This window comes from Erithacus rubecula (assembly GCF_903797595.1).
Source record: "Erithacus rubecula genome assembly, chromosome: 3".
NCBI lineage: Eukaryota > Metazoa > Chordata > Aves > Passeriformes > Muscicapidae > Erithacus > Erithacus rubecula.
Genome location: NC_136689.1, coordinates 100,550,620 through 100,565,880, shown reverse-complemented (window position 1 = coordinate 100,565,880; position 15,261 = coordinate 100,550,620). Strand labels below are relative to the sequence as shown.

The 15,261-nt window shown below is 36.5% G+C and overlaps 1 protein-coding gene across 2 annotated transcripts in view; it reads right to left on the bottom strand.

The window, feature by feature from the left end:
* The window catches only part of LPIN2 (lipin 2), a 43,205-nt gene that overhangs the window by 15,333 nt on the left and 12,611 nt on the right, over nucleotides 1-15,261 (bottom strand). For both annotated transcript variants that reach the window (XM_079300742.1, XM_079300743.1), the window contains exons 2-6: nucleotides 13,758-13,958; nucleotides 11,289-11,384; nucleotides 8,000-8,298; nucleotides 3,965-4,072; nucleotides 55-178 (exon numbers count right to left, since the gene is read on the bottom strand). In XM_079300742.1, the coding sequence (XP_079156868.1) occupies nucleotides 55-178; nucleotides 3,965-4,072; nucleotides 8,000-8,298; nucleotides 11,289-11,384; nucleotides 13,758-13,949 (819 nt within the window). In that variant the 5' untranslated portion in view covers nucleotides 13,950-13,958. The remainder of the gene's footprint in view (nucleotides 1-54; nucleotides 179-3,964; nucleotides 4,073-7,999; nucleotides 8,299-11,288; nucleotides 11,385-13,757; nucleotides 13,959-15,261) is intronic.

The window sequence follows — 15,261 nt, the reverse complement described above, 5'->3', positions numbered from 1 at the left end:
GTCTTAAATATGCCAAAACTCAGTTACAAAGTTAGAGACAATAAAGACATTTACCTTAGTTGACTCTGGGAATCCTCCCCATGTCCATTCCATGTGAGATTCAGATCTCAGCAAGCTCTCAGCAGGCTTAACTTCTAGTTCTGAATCACTTTTAGGGCAGACTTGCTCAGAGAAAGGGCTACCAAATCAATAAGGAAAAAAAAAAAAAAAAAAAAAAAAAGAAAGGCAGTGTTTAAAATGCATTAATGCATTTGTTGTGCAGCAACTGTTGGTAGAGTTTTCAACAGCTTAACAGAGCTTCAATTATTTGGCAACATGGCAAGAAGCCCAGCAGGGTTTTCAAACGGTGAGAAATTAGGTTAAAACCAAAATCACATTAAAGGACTTACATAGTGGTCATACTGAACAGATTCCTTCACTGCATCTGCAGTGCAGGAATAGCTCTCCCCTCAGCCCATGTTCCATTTTTTAAACAAAACAAGAACAAAACTAAAAAGTTTATTGAAAAGTAAGACAGAAAATAGTTCTAAGATCTTTCCATTTCATAGCATTGCCATGCAGAGACTTGAGTAATAAACGTCTTGCAAATGTAATTCACAAATGCAAAAAACAACTTCAATTCCCAATGCAAGGAAAAAAAAACATTCAGAGGATAACTTAGAAGAGGAAAAGGAGATTACTTGAAAACCTCCTTCAGATGTGTTTGGACAACATGACCTTTAAAATCCATCCTATTTTTCCTATAGTGGTTATTACCCATAAACCAAAAACTGACTTCTAAAATTTACTTCAGTCAAGATTACTTTTAAGCCAGAAGAACACCCCACAAAATGCTAGAAAGAAGTAATTTCAAAATTATTTTGCACTTAGGATCTTGGAGATTAAAGGAAACACAATGTTTCATCTACTGCTCCTTGAATAGGGCAATTATATTACATATTATAGAAATACTGCTCTTCATACACTTTGACATTCATAACATATTATGGTTTGGGTTTATATAAACAAACCTCAGTATTTGAATTTAAACTACAGGGACCAGAGCTGGACACAGCCCTCCATATGTGGCCTGACCAGCACTAAGAGGAGAGGGATAATTACATCTGTCTCTGCCACCAATGTCCCGTGGATGCAGCCCAGCCTCCAATCTGCCTTTGTTGCTGCTGCTGTGCTCTGCTGACTCATGCTCTGCCTTGTTGTCCCCCAGGTCAGCAAGGCTGTTCCCAACCACACAGATCCCAGCTTGTGCTGGGCTTTTTGGTTGTGTCATCCCAGTACAGGATTGCACACTTGTTGTTGCACTTGTTGCAATTTGCGACTGGTCCAGGGGCTAGACAACCTCTTTGAGGTTCCCTCTCCCATGAAAGGTTGGGCCAGATGAACTTTTGAGGTCACTTCCAATTTGGTCTGTTTAATGGTTTAATACTGATAATTTTAAATTAACTCCCTACAGATATTTAATTTAAGGATTTTTTTTTTTTCAAACAGAATTCCTGCAAAGATTAGCAACCTAATTCAGTACAATATATCGAACTTTCTGAAGGTTTGAGCACCTCAGGTTTTGTACTGTCATACAGGACTAAACTCTGAACACATTTCAGACTGCAGATAACAATCCACATGTTAAGAATCCCTCATGTTGCTGTGAGAGGACTTCCAGCCTTCATCACTTATGGACACAAAAAGAGAACTGCTATTTCCCCTCTCAGTTCTTCATTAGCAATGTCCTTTTCACATTTTTTGTACTGTTAGAAGGGCTTGTTTAAAGTGACACACTGATTAAAATACATGTACACCTTTGTTTTCAGAAACAACATGAATTAACTTTCCTTACATGTGAAATAATTTATTCCACCTAGACCACAAGCCAACTGGAAGCCATGTACAATGCCTGTTTCTAAGTCGAATTCTTAATATTCAGAAGTTCCTGCAAAAGACTGAGTATTTCAGGGCTTTGGGGTGCTAAGTCTATTCTACTTCCCTTAAGGTTTGCTTTCACTGTCACTCTCAGGCAGAAGTATTTAGCCAAAAGGCCCATGCTTATAATAGTGACCTAATTGTGCCAACATTGCCTGTTAAAACAGGAAGAATACTGAGGGCATCAGGTATCAAATAGTTAATGGTTATGCTTTCCATCTTATTATAATGAGTAGGACAAACAGAAGTGTCCTCATGGAAAGGACTTGTGCTATTTTCTTACTTGAGCTCCCTGCAAGGGTTCTGAAGAGCAAGACAACGAACTGAACTACAAGTTAGTTAGCTCGTTCAGATCTCCAAAAAGGAGGTTATTAAAACCTCCCATTTCTCTTCCTCTGTACGATAGCTACATGATAAAATCTTTCTATGATGGCTTAGGCAAAGTAATTTAAAGCAAAATTTATCTTCCTCTACGTGTCAGAGAATGATTGACCCAATCGCTTCCCCAAAGACAAAAGGGAAAATGTGCAATTTCTCTGTTGAACTGCAATCTGGACTGGGTAACTTTTTGTTAAATAAAAAAAACCTCAGAAGTGTGAAAAGCCTAGGTACCTCACATGAGGCATTAACAAGTTATTACAGCAGACTGGCCCCATAATACATAAATGAGAAGAGATGCATGAATTATCTCTCTCAGATATAACCTGCTAGTCTATTTTAGCTCAAGAGTTTTTATAAACTGAAAATGAGTATCAGCCTCCATGTCACAGTCATCTAGGTGATACAATCCATACAGCAACGTGTCAGTCCTTAGGGTCAAACACTGTGACTGCTTTTCAGTCACAAACCACAAATCTTCGGGGAACATTTGAAGACTACACCTCATTAAGTGTAATTGAGGATGTGGTTTTGAGCCCAAAACATAAAAAGGAATGATAATGGGATTTCCTGTCCAACTGCTTCTGCTCATTAACAAGCTATGCACTGGAGGAATTAGCAGGCACCAAGCACGGTGTGGTACAATCTGACTCCACTGGGGCCACAGCCCTGCAAACACCTGAGCAGAGATATCACACACTTCAAAAAATACTGGCTGAAGGTTGAACTCTTCCATACTGCACCACCTACTGATATATAGAAGAATAGGTATCTGTGTACTGAGCAGGAAACAAGCAAAAATGGCCATCATGGAAGGCTGACCATTAATCCTCACTGACCTTGTGAATGTACCTGCTATGAGGCAGAATTCTCCAACAAACTGAAAAGCAGCAGAATGAGACACTTGCCAAAGAGCTCAGATGAATCAAGATACTACTTAGTATGCTATGTGAGACATACATGCCCTCTCCTGTATGTCCAAGGTCCAGGGAAAGTACAAAATTTACCTCAAATACTACCACATATGCACAAAATGCTTTCTTATGCATACAGAGACTGAGGCTAAAGTGGTGAAATCCAAAGTGGGAGCCTTGAAAAATCTACCAAGTGAATGCAAGAGGAATAACATGAACATCAGAAACTGAAGAATGTACTTGAATGTACATACAGAAGTCCCCTGGTCACTGAAAACTGACTGGCAAGTCGTATCATGCCAATTTTAAGAATCCAACTGATGATTATTTTGGCATCACTGGACAAAGAACTCCAGCAAATCCCCTATTCTGAAGTGGAATATGATTCAACTTTAGGATCCAGCTTTACCTTGGGCAATCAGGATTACTTCACACAGTAAAATGTACCTTAACATGCTCATCACTTCTGCCAGATCAAGTATTGCTTATGCTAGGGTGAATCATAGGGAACATTCTAGTTTTCCACACCCTTCTCAGCTTGAGGGAATCTTATTAACTGTATTTCCTCTATTTAACAGTGAAATAATGTTTTGGAAAATTCCCAAAGTTTCAAATTAGCATCAAGTGTTGCATTTGAGATCACAGGGTAAGTTTGACAGTTTTACAGATTGGGGGAAAATGAATAAAAAGGTCTAATATTTTAAAATTATTATTCCTTATCATTATGCAAATGATGATATTACAAAGTGACTTACTTCTCCAGAGGGGACCAGTCTCCATCAGATAAGGGGTAATGGTCCTTTGAATGATAAATCAAAGACTCTTTCTGTTCTTCACCCTTTGGTGATGAATTTGAGGATCCTCTGTAGAGACACATAAGACATTAAGTCAGCTACAAGAAATCTGTGTTACTAATTCAGTAAAAGAATTTACATAGATGTTATTAAAAAAAAAAAATCTAAGAGCAAAATAAGGAGTGTATAGCTTAACGGATTTATTGTTTTCAAGACACCTTCATGCAACTTCAAAAGTATTTTAAAACTATTATTAATACTGAAAATATTGCAAATTTTAAAATCTAGCACTCCTGGAGGTTAATACTGAAGAAATCACAACAGCATAGACAATACTACTCTACACGAGTAATGGTTAGTGAAATTACTCTACACAGGCAGACAATATTAACAAAACACTAAGATGAACATAAATTTTTACACAGTAAACATTACAATGTGAATTTTACAATCCCTGGAAAAGTTGAACTAGAAAGGTTAGTTTTGACAATGTACATTTAAGAAATTTAAAAAGTAAGAAACCTACCAGGGATCGGTACCACCATCACAATTTACCCAAGAGCTTACAGATCAACATTAATTACAACAAGGAGATAAAATAATGCACTTTACTGAACAGTAGAGTTTGTTTTGCACTGGGAATTCTACTTAGTATCTAGATCAACTAACAACAAGACCCACTGAACAGGCATACACCCTGTTTTACAGAAGTCCCTTTGAAATATTGCCATCATAAAGTACTTCAGATCTTTTTACAGCTTTCTGAATTTAACTGAATAAATAACTATTCTCAGGATACAAGTAACTTGTCTGAGGTTAGATCAAGGGCATCATGCCTATACAGTAGATAAGAAGACATGCCTGGAACTTCAGTGCAAAATGCAATAGGAATTATTTTAAGAAAGAAAAAATTATTTTTATTCCAGAGCACAGTTGTACTGGATTTCTTTTAGAATGCTAATGCTCATTTCTCTTATGGATGAAGAAAAGAAAATACTTTGCTATTATCAAATGTGTAAATATTTAGAATTTGCATACCAACTCAATTAGACACTAAACAGCTACAGTTATCTACCTCATTTGCACAAGTCTTTCATTTGGAAGATAGTCTAGCTTATGGTAAATGCTGAACTCTAAAAATATCTTTTTAGCTCCACTTCTTATTCTGCAGCAGTATTCTTATGAAACCTGATGATGCTGCCTGACTTAAGATGAGAACTGCAGAGACTATACATCCTTTGTAGTCACAAACTAAGTTAAGTGTGACTGAAATATGTTTCATACTATTGTTGTTGGCAGTACAAGGATTTTCAAAGGAGGAAAAAAGTATGACTGAACAACTAAGTAAACACAAAAAAAAAAAAAAACATTAAAGAGATCCTCAGTATCTTTACTTCACTGGGGAGGGAGGCAGGATGACACATAGGTGGTACTGAGTAGATTTTATTAATTGGAAATTAGCAACAAAAATGGTTCATACAAAGGATGCAAAAAATCAAATTTAACTGATAAGTGGATGAACACAAAGGTGAAAAATCCAAACACAGTCAAAGATTATTGAAAATATAAGAGGGGTATGCATCAATTTGTAACTTCAAGTTGCACTATCAACTCTAAGCTATTTATTTTGCAATGTTTATAAGCAGCACTGCTACTTTATGCCATTCTTGTCCACTTTCCATATAGTCTAAATATTAAATATAGAAGATTTCAAAAACAGATAACCACTTTGACCCTTTAACACCCTTAGCACTGGAGAAATATTGCCCTCTATTTCTGAGTTGTACACACTGTAATCTCAGTCTTCCTGGTACTATTTTATATAAGTCTAGCACTAATAAAATATCTAAATCATAGCTGGAAAAGACAAACGACCTATTTTGAAAAAAGTTGATAAACACTCGGTAACAGATTTTCCCAAGAAAGAGGAAACATCTTGGTTTCAGCTTTATAAAAAACCAAAGAGATAAGACATTACATATTGGCACCTGTGACTGAATTTTTGACCTTCCTGTTAAAACATCAGCCTCCCTTTTCCTTTCCTAGTTTCACTTTGAAATCTGAAGCTATGCCTAAGAACAGTTAAGTCCCACATTTCTTATCCTCCTTTTCAGAGCCACACATTTATAACTTAAAAAACCCCAAAACCCAGAAAACAACCAACCAAAACACCACAATATCAAATCTACTGATTCTACCTTACACCCCCACAGGGTTTGAAAAGAAAACTTGTGAATGCTTTTTCACAACTGGGAAGAAAACAATGCCTACTGAAAGGCATTTTATTTCCTACCCTGGTAGCTCACTGAAATGAGTGTATATAAACTTGACTAAAAACTGACACAGAGCCACAACCTGATGTACTTGGGCCTTCACCATTACAATGTTTTTTTGTTTCAGTCCTGCATTTACTTGCTCTTCATAAGAAAATGCCATTCTTTAAAAAAATAATCTTTTACACTTTTTAACACCCTGCCTAATAATGTATTTCTACTACTGTTTCTGCTTATACACATTAAAAAAAAAAAAGTTTATTGTCAAAATTTTATTATAAAGGGGAGAAAAATAAAACCAGAGCAAACTTGATGAAAACACAATGGTGTTCAGCTATGACTAAACAGTTTGATCATTCTGATCAAACACACCAATTTTTATTCACCTCTAGTCAAAGTAAGATAATTGCTAGAATAGCAAATAAACACTGGATGAAAGCAGCCATTATTAACATGACATTCCTAAATGTTTCATATATTTGTAATGACACATTAAATAAAGAATAAGCAATTATTGGGTAAATATATTCTCTCTTCCTGTACTTGACAGTTATTTTTATTTTTGATGGTTTTACTATGACAAGTTTAGTGTGCTGATAAATATATTCTAAAGACTGAGCAAAGGTCTTTTGTCAAACTGAAAAAAAGGATAAAAATTTCAAACTAAACAAAATGCTATGACTGAAACAGAGCAGTGAAATAACAATTCAGTGACATAAATATGACACTAATAAAATAAGGTAAATTAACTAAAAAAGCCACAGATGCTCTAAAAAACACTTGAAAATTCAGATTTTGTTTGTTCTGTTTTACTGGTCACAGGTGTGATAACAGATTCCTGTTTTTCTGTTGCATTAACCCTTTTGTCTGGTACTTACTAAATTTAAGACTCCTTTGAAAATGCATACTGAAAGTGTTTTTTCAGTTATATTCTATTCTCTGACACCAAAACATTCTTGCAATTCCCAGACCTGACCTTGAATTTACTCAGTGTTACATTTAACAACAATGCTGTCCAGTGAAAAACACCTATCTTTCTTTGAAAGCCAAGTCCTGATGAGTAGGCTTTTCCTGGATTTGAAGCATTTATATGCTTGATAGCTTTCACCTATAACCTTAATCTTTCCTCTTACCCTATAGACCTCTTCAGCTTATTAGTATGTGTTACTACTTTAGCACAAGCTCCACTTCACTGAGAGTTTATCCACTTCAAAATACAGGATTGATTTTCTCTCCTCCTTTCTACCCGCCCTCCCCCCTGCTTTCACACATGTATAAAGAATTCTCTTTACTAATATGAAGGCACATTAATTTATACACTTTTCAGCTGCCAAAGTAAATTAATTTCAGGTTGCAGAGAAGCCAAGTTCAGATGTGGTGTGCTACAGGCATTCCACACTGCAGTCTATCTAGAGGCTACCAAACACACCAGAAGATCACTCTGACTCATCAGAGAAATTACACTGAAACTTTCTCATCAGTTAACAACAGATCATAACACTTCTTCAGAATAGGCTTAGCTGCATTTCATGCTCATGAAAAAATGGCCCAACTTTAAGGCAAATCTGTGAAGATTTGGAAGATACCTGTTTGGAATTCTGTTTGTTTGCTTGAGGAAAGGCCTAGGCAGAGTCTACCAAAACTTGTGCAATATTTGCATGGAGAGAATGAAGAAGTCACCTTTTAAATCTTCAGTGATAACAGCACCTATCTAAGAGCTTACCTTAGGGGCTGTACACTTTTCTCATCATCTGAGCTTATTTCCATTTCAAAAATATCTTCAGTCCCAGCAGAAGAGATCTGATCTTCTTTCCTGCTATCTTGTTTGTATTTCTTCCTTCTTCTTTTTTTCTTTTTCACAGAACCTGGGGTGAATACAGTCTCTGTTTCTCCAGAATGTGGAATTTCTGAGTTCGCACATGTCCTCTCATTTTCACCTGATTTCAAATGATTGTCAGTGTCTTTAAAAAACTGGTCTTCTGTGGGTATTGGAGATGTTGCCAAATGAGCAGGAACTTTTTCCTAGGAAAAAAAAAATTAAAAAATAAAAAGCTATATTTTTCCACTTTGTTTTGTCCAGACAGGATAGTTTTCAGCTACAGATTAATCTCTGCACCTATATTTAGACACAAAGTCATACAGATGCACAGTGATTGGAAGCTGTTATCTAGAAAGGAAGCAAGTTCACCAAGAGTGATTACAAGAAGTTCAGAAAAATGCATGTTAGTATTCTTACAGTTTTCAGACACAAACAACTGATTTTGCCAGCAAAGCAGATACCCAGTCAGTGGAATGTTTTTGAAGTTGTCTGCCCTGAACACGCCAGTTCCATGTGTATTAAATGTGTTATTAAAAAAAGGCTAATTAAATCCACTGCTGTTTATTTTGAAACAGATTCATGGGAAGGTATAGGTTGAAAGGCACATCTGGACATCATCTGGTCCAATCTTCTCTAACAAGCAGAGCCTTACGTTAGGTTATCCAGGGCCTTGTCAAGCCAAAGGTTGAGCATTTCTAGTGATACAGGGAGTCTATCACTCCTCTGTGCAACCTATTCCTGTGTTATACTGCTTCTGTACAGGAGGATTTTCCTTTTATCTAGCCAGTGTTTTCCCCATGCCCTTTGCCCCATCTTATGGCTAGACAGCCCAGTGAAGAAGGTGTTTGTTTGTTCTGTAACTACCTTGTAGGTACTGCAAGGTACGGGTTAGATTCCCCTGAATCCTCTCTAGGCTCAATAGAACAAGTTCCAGCAACTTTTTTCCTATTTCAATTTCTCCAGTCCTCCACTGGTCTTTCCAATTTTCCTTGTCTCTCCTGAACTGGGAATGCCAGAACTGTGTTCCAGATTTGATCTAATATACACCAGGCTGAGCAGGACAACCCCACACCCCTTCACCTCTGCTGTGCCATTGCTGATGCTGCCTGGGACACATTTGCCTTCAGTGCAGCCAGGGCACGCTGCTGGCCAGGTGATGCAGAGCATTTCATCCACTCACATCCCAGCTGTGTGTGCCAGCCAGCACCTCCAACCCTTATCTGAGACTGAACACACATCTTGGTTAAACCTTGGGTGAATCTTGTCAGTCCAGTCTCCCAGCCTGGCAAGCTGGCTCTTTTTCTGACCTGTCTACCTCTCCTCTCAGATCAGTGTTACCCACAAAATTGGTGAAGGTGCCTTCAGTCATGTCACACATGTCAGACATTATTTTCATACAGTGTCTTTCAAAAAGAAAAAGTTAACTATAGTTTGCTCACCTTAACACCAACATACAACCAACCAACCCTCAACTAATGACAGCCCGCTGCTCTCTGAAGGAAAAGCTTTAGATAAGGACTGAGGTTTATTTACGTTGTAACAAGAAACTGAAAAAGACATTGACACCTAGCCTGAAAGAAACACACTGTGAAGGCACAAAGACAAGGTGGAAGAAAAGCAGAGAGAATGGAATTTGCATGGGGAAGAGAAAAAGTTATGGAACTCAATTTCATGGTAGTAAATGGAACTAATTACAAGATGTCTGTTATTTTACTGGACTCTTGTGCAGAAAGTTAGTCAGGAACACTAATGAGATACAGGCAGAGCACTGATGCTACTTTTGTTGTGCTCAAAGTCTTATCTGCTATTTAATACTAAATTCAAATTTTCATTGAATTAAGAATTACAGAAACTTTGTTCCACTGGCTGTACACTAGAGTGAAGTAGAGAAAGGAGAACAAAATACAGCTTTATACAACACTGATGACACACAGATTTTGTACTGTGAAAAACCCTGAAATAAAATGCTAGCACCTAAACTAAATATTCTACACAATCAGTGATAAACAATCAATAATAACAAAATAAATACATAAAACTTGGGAAAACCTAAAAGAAAACTGGCTATAAAATTGTCCTGATTTACATGGATTGAGGTGAGTGGCATTACTTCTGAATTTCAAGATGTAAAAAATGCAAAGACTGAGCCCTAAAAGTACCTTTCTGAATCCCCTCCAAAGGAAAAAAAAAATTAAAATATCAAAGAGAGGTTTATGATTCATCCCTTAAGCACAGTTTCAAGAGGCCAAAGATGTTGACTAGTTGCAGGGAAAAAAATGTCTAAAAGCAGTAAAAATTACTCAGTTTTGCTTTGTAGCAAACTTGATCTATATACTCAGCATGACAAATAAAGCACTCTTCTTGTAAATCAAAATGTATTATGCAAGTGCAATAGCTCTTTTAAAACACTGTACTGGGGAGAAAGGCAGTGGTTAACACCCTTGCTTGATGAAAGTCATGAGACTGATCAGTTCCCATCAATGTCTGACACAGCCTAGATCTGTAAAAATCTGCTTTCAGTTTTTATTTTAATCAGGGTGTATTAAAACACAGAACCCAACCTTCCTTTCTCTTAGGTGTTACAAATCCCAAGATGTCCTTTGGGGTCTTAATCCCTATTTTCTCCTTCCACTTTAAATTTTATTTAACTCCTTTCAACATGACTGAATAACTATCCCTGTTCCTCAGAGGTTCACTAGTTTCCAGTTGCAAAAGACTCTTGGGAAATAAATTCTCAAGTCAAAGAAGTTACTGTTATGTGGTAAAAGTTTCACAAATAAAATTGTGAAAAACTAGAATTTGTAAGGCAAATAAAAAATATGTCAAAAAATAGACTACCTTTATTAGTAGAGATACAGAAGCTATAATAACTTAAAGCAAAAACTATTGTAAGACAATCAGTATAACTGCAGTCAACAAGAATTAATTAACTAAAACAACCAAAAAATACTTCAGCACATCTTCCAAATAATGCTCTAATTAATGAAAATAATTAGTTATTTTATTATTACTGGCAGCAAAATTGTACAAAGCATCAAGTATCTTGGCAGCATATGAAAGAAATGTTAAGATTCAGTTACAGAAAATCTGGCTTTCACAGAAGTGAGGATATTGACAACACCGTATGAAGCACTTTTAACCCACTAGCGTGTTATTACTACATTGTAGCCAACAAGAAGAACCAAGTCCTTACATTTTCCTCCTCGGTTTCTTGCACAAAGAAAGCTTCTCCATTGTCACCCAATTTCATATGAAGATCAACAGCATCGCCATTAATTTCTATATCAATCTGTGGAAAGAGACAATTTATTGTAAATAATTCATCTTGGGTAAAGTGCTGACCTCATAGTCCACTTAGTTCTGAGAGTAAACTTTGTTTCATTATATAATGGTTTCCCTTTCCCCTCTCTGACACAAGTCTGTCACAAAGGTCTTTTAGTTTGTTCACCTGCAAAATACATCATGCTCTTGGCAGAGAGCCTAACACACAAGAAAAACAAGAAAAAATTAAACTTTATGTGAAGACTGGATCTTGCTCAAACAATTATTGATATAGTCTTTATTTCATGGAAGAATGACTAAGACTGTTGAGATGTTTAAATCAATCTGAATTGGGGCCTGGTATGAATCTGAATCCTGAACACCAGAAGTTCCACCTGGAAGCAGGCCCTGACTGAAAATGAGAAGAGACTTGCCACAATTATTTCTGCAACTCAAGTCAGTGTTTTAGATTTTCCTGCTCATGAGTTTATAGGGGTATGACATAGGTCCACAATCCTTCTGCAACCACAGCGCTTTTGTCAGAGAATAATGTTTTTAGTGTGCTAAAAAGGCACTTTTTAGCCAAGCTCCCACTCATAGGAGATGATAAATTAGGTAAATAACCAAACATGCATAAGGACTATATCCAAATCCTTAAGATAGCCACTTTTCTTCTTCCCCACAATAACAGACTGATTTTGATCTGAAAATCATATATATTTCACTACTGTTAATTTTTAAAATATTTTCTTGTATTTCCAATTCAGCAACACGAGTTTAAAAAAACCTCACCTTTTTGTTATGCTGGTTTAGACAGACAAACATCTCTAAGGTTAGTACCTATACCTGACACTGGTTTCTGGAGACCTCTTTCTGTACCTGAAGCTGAAGCACAGATACACATACTTTGTGCTCCCACACATCTTGGGACTACAAATTGATGATGGTCTCATAACATGACAGAGAAAAATGCACCCACAATGCAGCAACAAGCACTCAACTGACTATTGAGAGAACTGTGTGAACAGTAACTGCCAGGACGGAGGAAACAAGGAGCAGCAGCCATCTACACAAGCAAAAGCTGAAAATTACACTGACAGGCTAGTACAACAGGTATCAAAAGTAGATGTTTCTACTATTCAACAGCTTTTTAGAGATACCCAGAAGCTGAAAACCTCTCAAATTTGGTTCAGCTACTCAGAAGTGTATTAACAAATCCGAATTTCAGACCACTCCTGTTGTAGGCATATCTCACTTGCCTAGATGTCAGAACAAGTACAGCTATACCACATTTTGTACCTTGTTGAAAATTGTCATGTAATCTGTTACAAAATTGTTAAGGTAAATAAATTCTTCATCATCAGCAAGCTTGTTAAAATAAACACCAACAAGTGAGAAACCAAAAAATAAACAAAAAACCTGTTACTCACCTGTGTTACTATGACAAACATACAACTTTAATGCATGTAACTCTAAGAAATTGACATTTAACAAAAAAATGCCTTGACCTAACTGCTCTTTCAGTTTAACTTCATTACCTTTTTACAACCAAAATATAAACATAGGGGTAGCTTCCGGCAATAACAATTTAATCCTTAAAAAAACAGAATATAATCCTGAGGGTATATGTCCTGTTTAAATCAATTTGTCTTTTGGCAGTACACCCACATGCTATACACAGCATTCTTTACTGACAGTAAAGTCTCCCTACAACAGCTCAATTTTCCAGCCAACCCAATCCAACTCACTGTCTTGGCATGATTAACAAAGCCTGTGAGAAGGGGATGGAAGGACAATCTGCTTGGGTAGCACCACCTTCTCAGAATGGCTGGATGGCAAATTGTACCAGGTTCTCTTTCAAACACACCCACACAGGAACGAAGCCTCAGTCTCAGTTTTCACTTGCTTGTGGATGTTAATAATTGCATTTTCTACTGCAAATCAGCCTTGAACACAGCTAAGGAGCAATATTTATAACAGGTCACCAACACTTAACATATGCTCTGTTTGTCCTTCAGACATTCCAAAAAGAGTTGCTTACATCAGGGATCAGTTAAATAGCATTAAGCATTTCTTTCCCAACATACTTGGATAAGTAAATAAAGAGCTCCACGTAAACATTTTTAAACTGTGAAGCCTATATGTTAATATTTGTCTTTTTGCACAGGCCCAGAGCTGTCTGTCTCAGTTTTTTCCTTCACAGCATTTTTGCAGAGTCCTTAGATTACCACAAGAAGTTCTGTTTAGCATTCCACAACTACCACCCTGTACAGCATCTATGAGCAACTGTTGTGGACTAAACTGGTCTGCTAAGAGGGAATGTGGGGAGCTGAGGAAGGGAAGGAAAAAAAGGAATGCACTGGTACTCAAAACTTTGTTTTGACCCACTTTCTGAACTTACCACTTTTTCTTTAGAGCGCAGTACGCCGAGCTTCCCAAAGCGGACATGGAAAGGAGAGCACTGGTACGTGCCATCCTGCTGCCGGACCACAATGACATCGATGCATCCCGAAAGGGTTGCCTGATTAATGCCTTTGTACAGCTCCTTCACAGTAACCAGGACTTGTCCTGCAAGTTGCCCCACGTAGTTCATAGTCTGAAACTAAGGGAGAGAAAGAAAGATAAAAAAAAAAACCTAAGTAAATTTAAAACACATTTGGTTTTTTGAAAATAATTTTTAAAAACCATTTAAATAGATGTGCCATGTCATTTATCAATTACTCTGTTGTAACAAGCTTTACACAATTGTTTTCAAGAATCAACAGAACTTTGAGGCAATCTTTGTATTACTAAAAGTATCCAGAGTTATAAAACCTATTCAGAATCCCTTATCAACTTCAATCAATGACTAATTAAATACTTCAAAGAAAATCTTGAAGCATGTCATTTTTAGACCTCAAAGCAAACTTTAAGTGATGCTTAATAACTCAGATAAGCTACAAAGAAAAATTCATTCTCCTGAGGACTGTGTATGAAACACAACCTATCTTATATTGAAAAAGGAGATAATCGTACATAAGGATGCAAAAAAAAAAAATATTTTCAAGTTGGGAAAAGGTATGAAGAACATACCATATGTAACTTCCTTTACAGCTCTGCACTTCAAAAATGGCTGAGTCATCTTATCAAAGTATGTAATGGGAGAAAAGAGATACACACATTAAGAAGATTATGCTATAGTCAAACAGGATAAAGAGCACAGAATCACTTTTTGAAAATTCTGCCTAACCATTAAAAATACTTAGGTAAGTGAATGAATTCTGAATGACTGCAAGTCTTTCAGACTAAGAACACAATTTGAACTATGACAGCCAATAAGAAATGAAAGTCCAAGGACTTCTCAGAACATCTGAGCTTTAACAGAAAGAGGAGGGAAAACTGTGAAAATGTTCTGATAGAAACCCAAGTACAATCCTTCCTCCTCTATCTACCATCTCCTGCCTCCCATCCAAAAGTCTGCTACAAGCTCATTTCAAAAACATCCTAGCAACTGCAGCTGCTGAAGTTAAGGATATTTAGGAGAACAAACAACTATTGCCAACAATCAAAACCCACAACACGGATCACATAAAAGAGCCTAAATTATTACAAAAAAAAAAAAAAAAAAAAAAAAAAAAGTCTATTTTGGGATATTATTTCTAGAAAAAAAAACCTACAATTTTTTTCTATTTGCATTTCTATTTTTATTAGTCATTGATCAAGGTTTAGGATCTTTCTTAATACTGCTAAACAAAACTATACAGCATTACAACAGTTCTTCCTACTGACACTGCTTTATTGTCTAGACAATTAATTAGTTATTTCTCTTTTGAGCTGCTAAAGTCTTCCTTACACTAACAGACAGTATCTCACACTCACCCAAAAATGTACTCTTTTGTGGCACCTATACTGATATAATTGTAAAT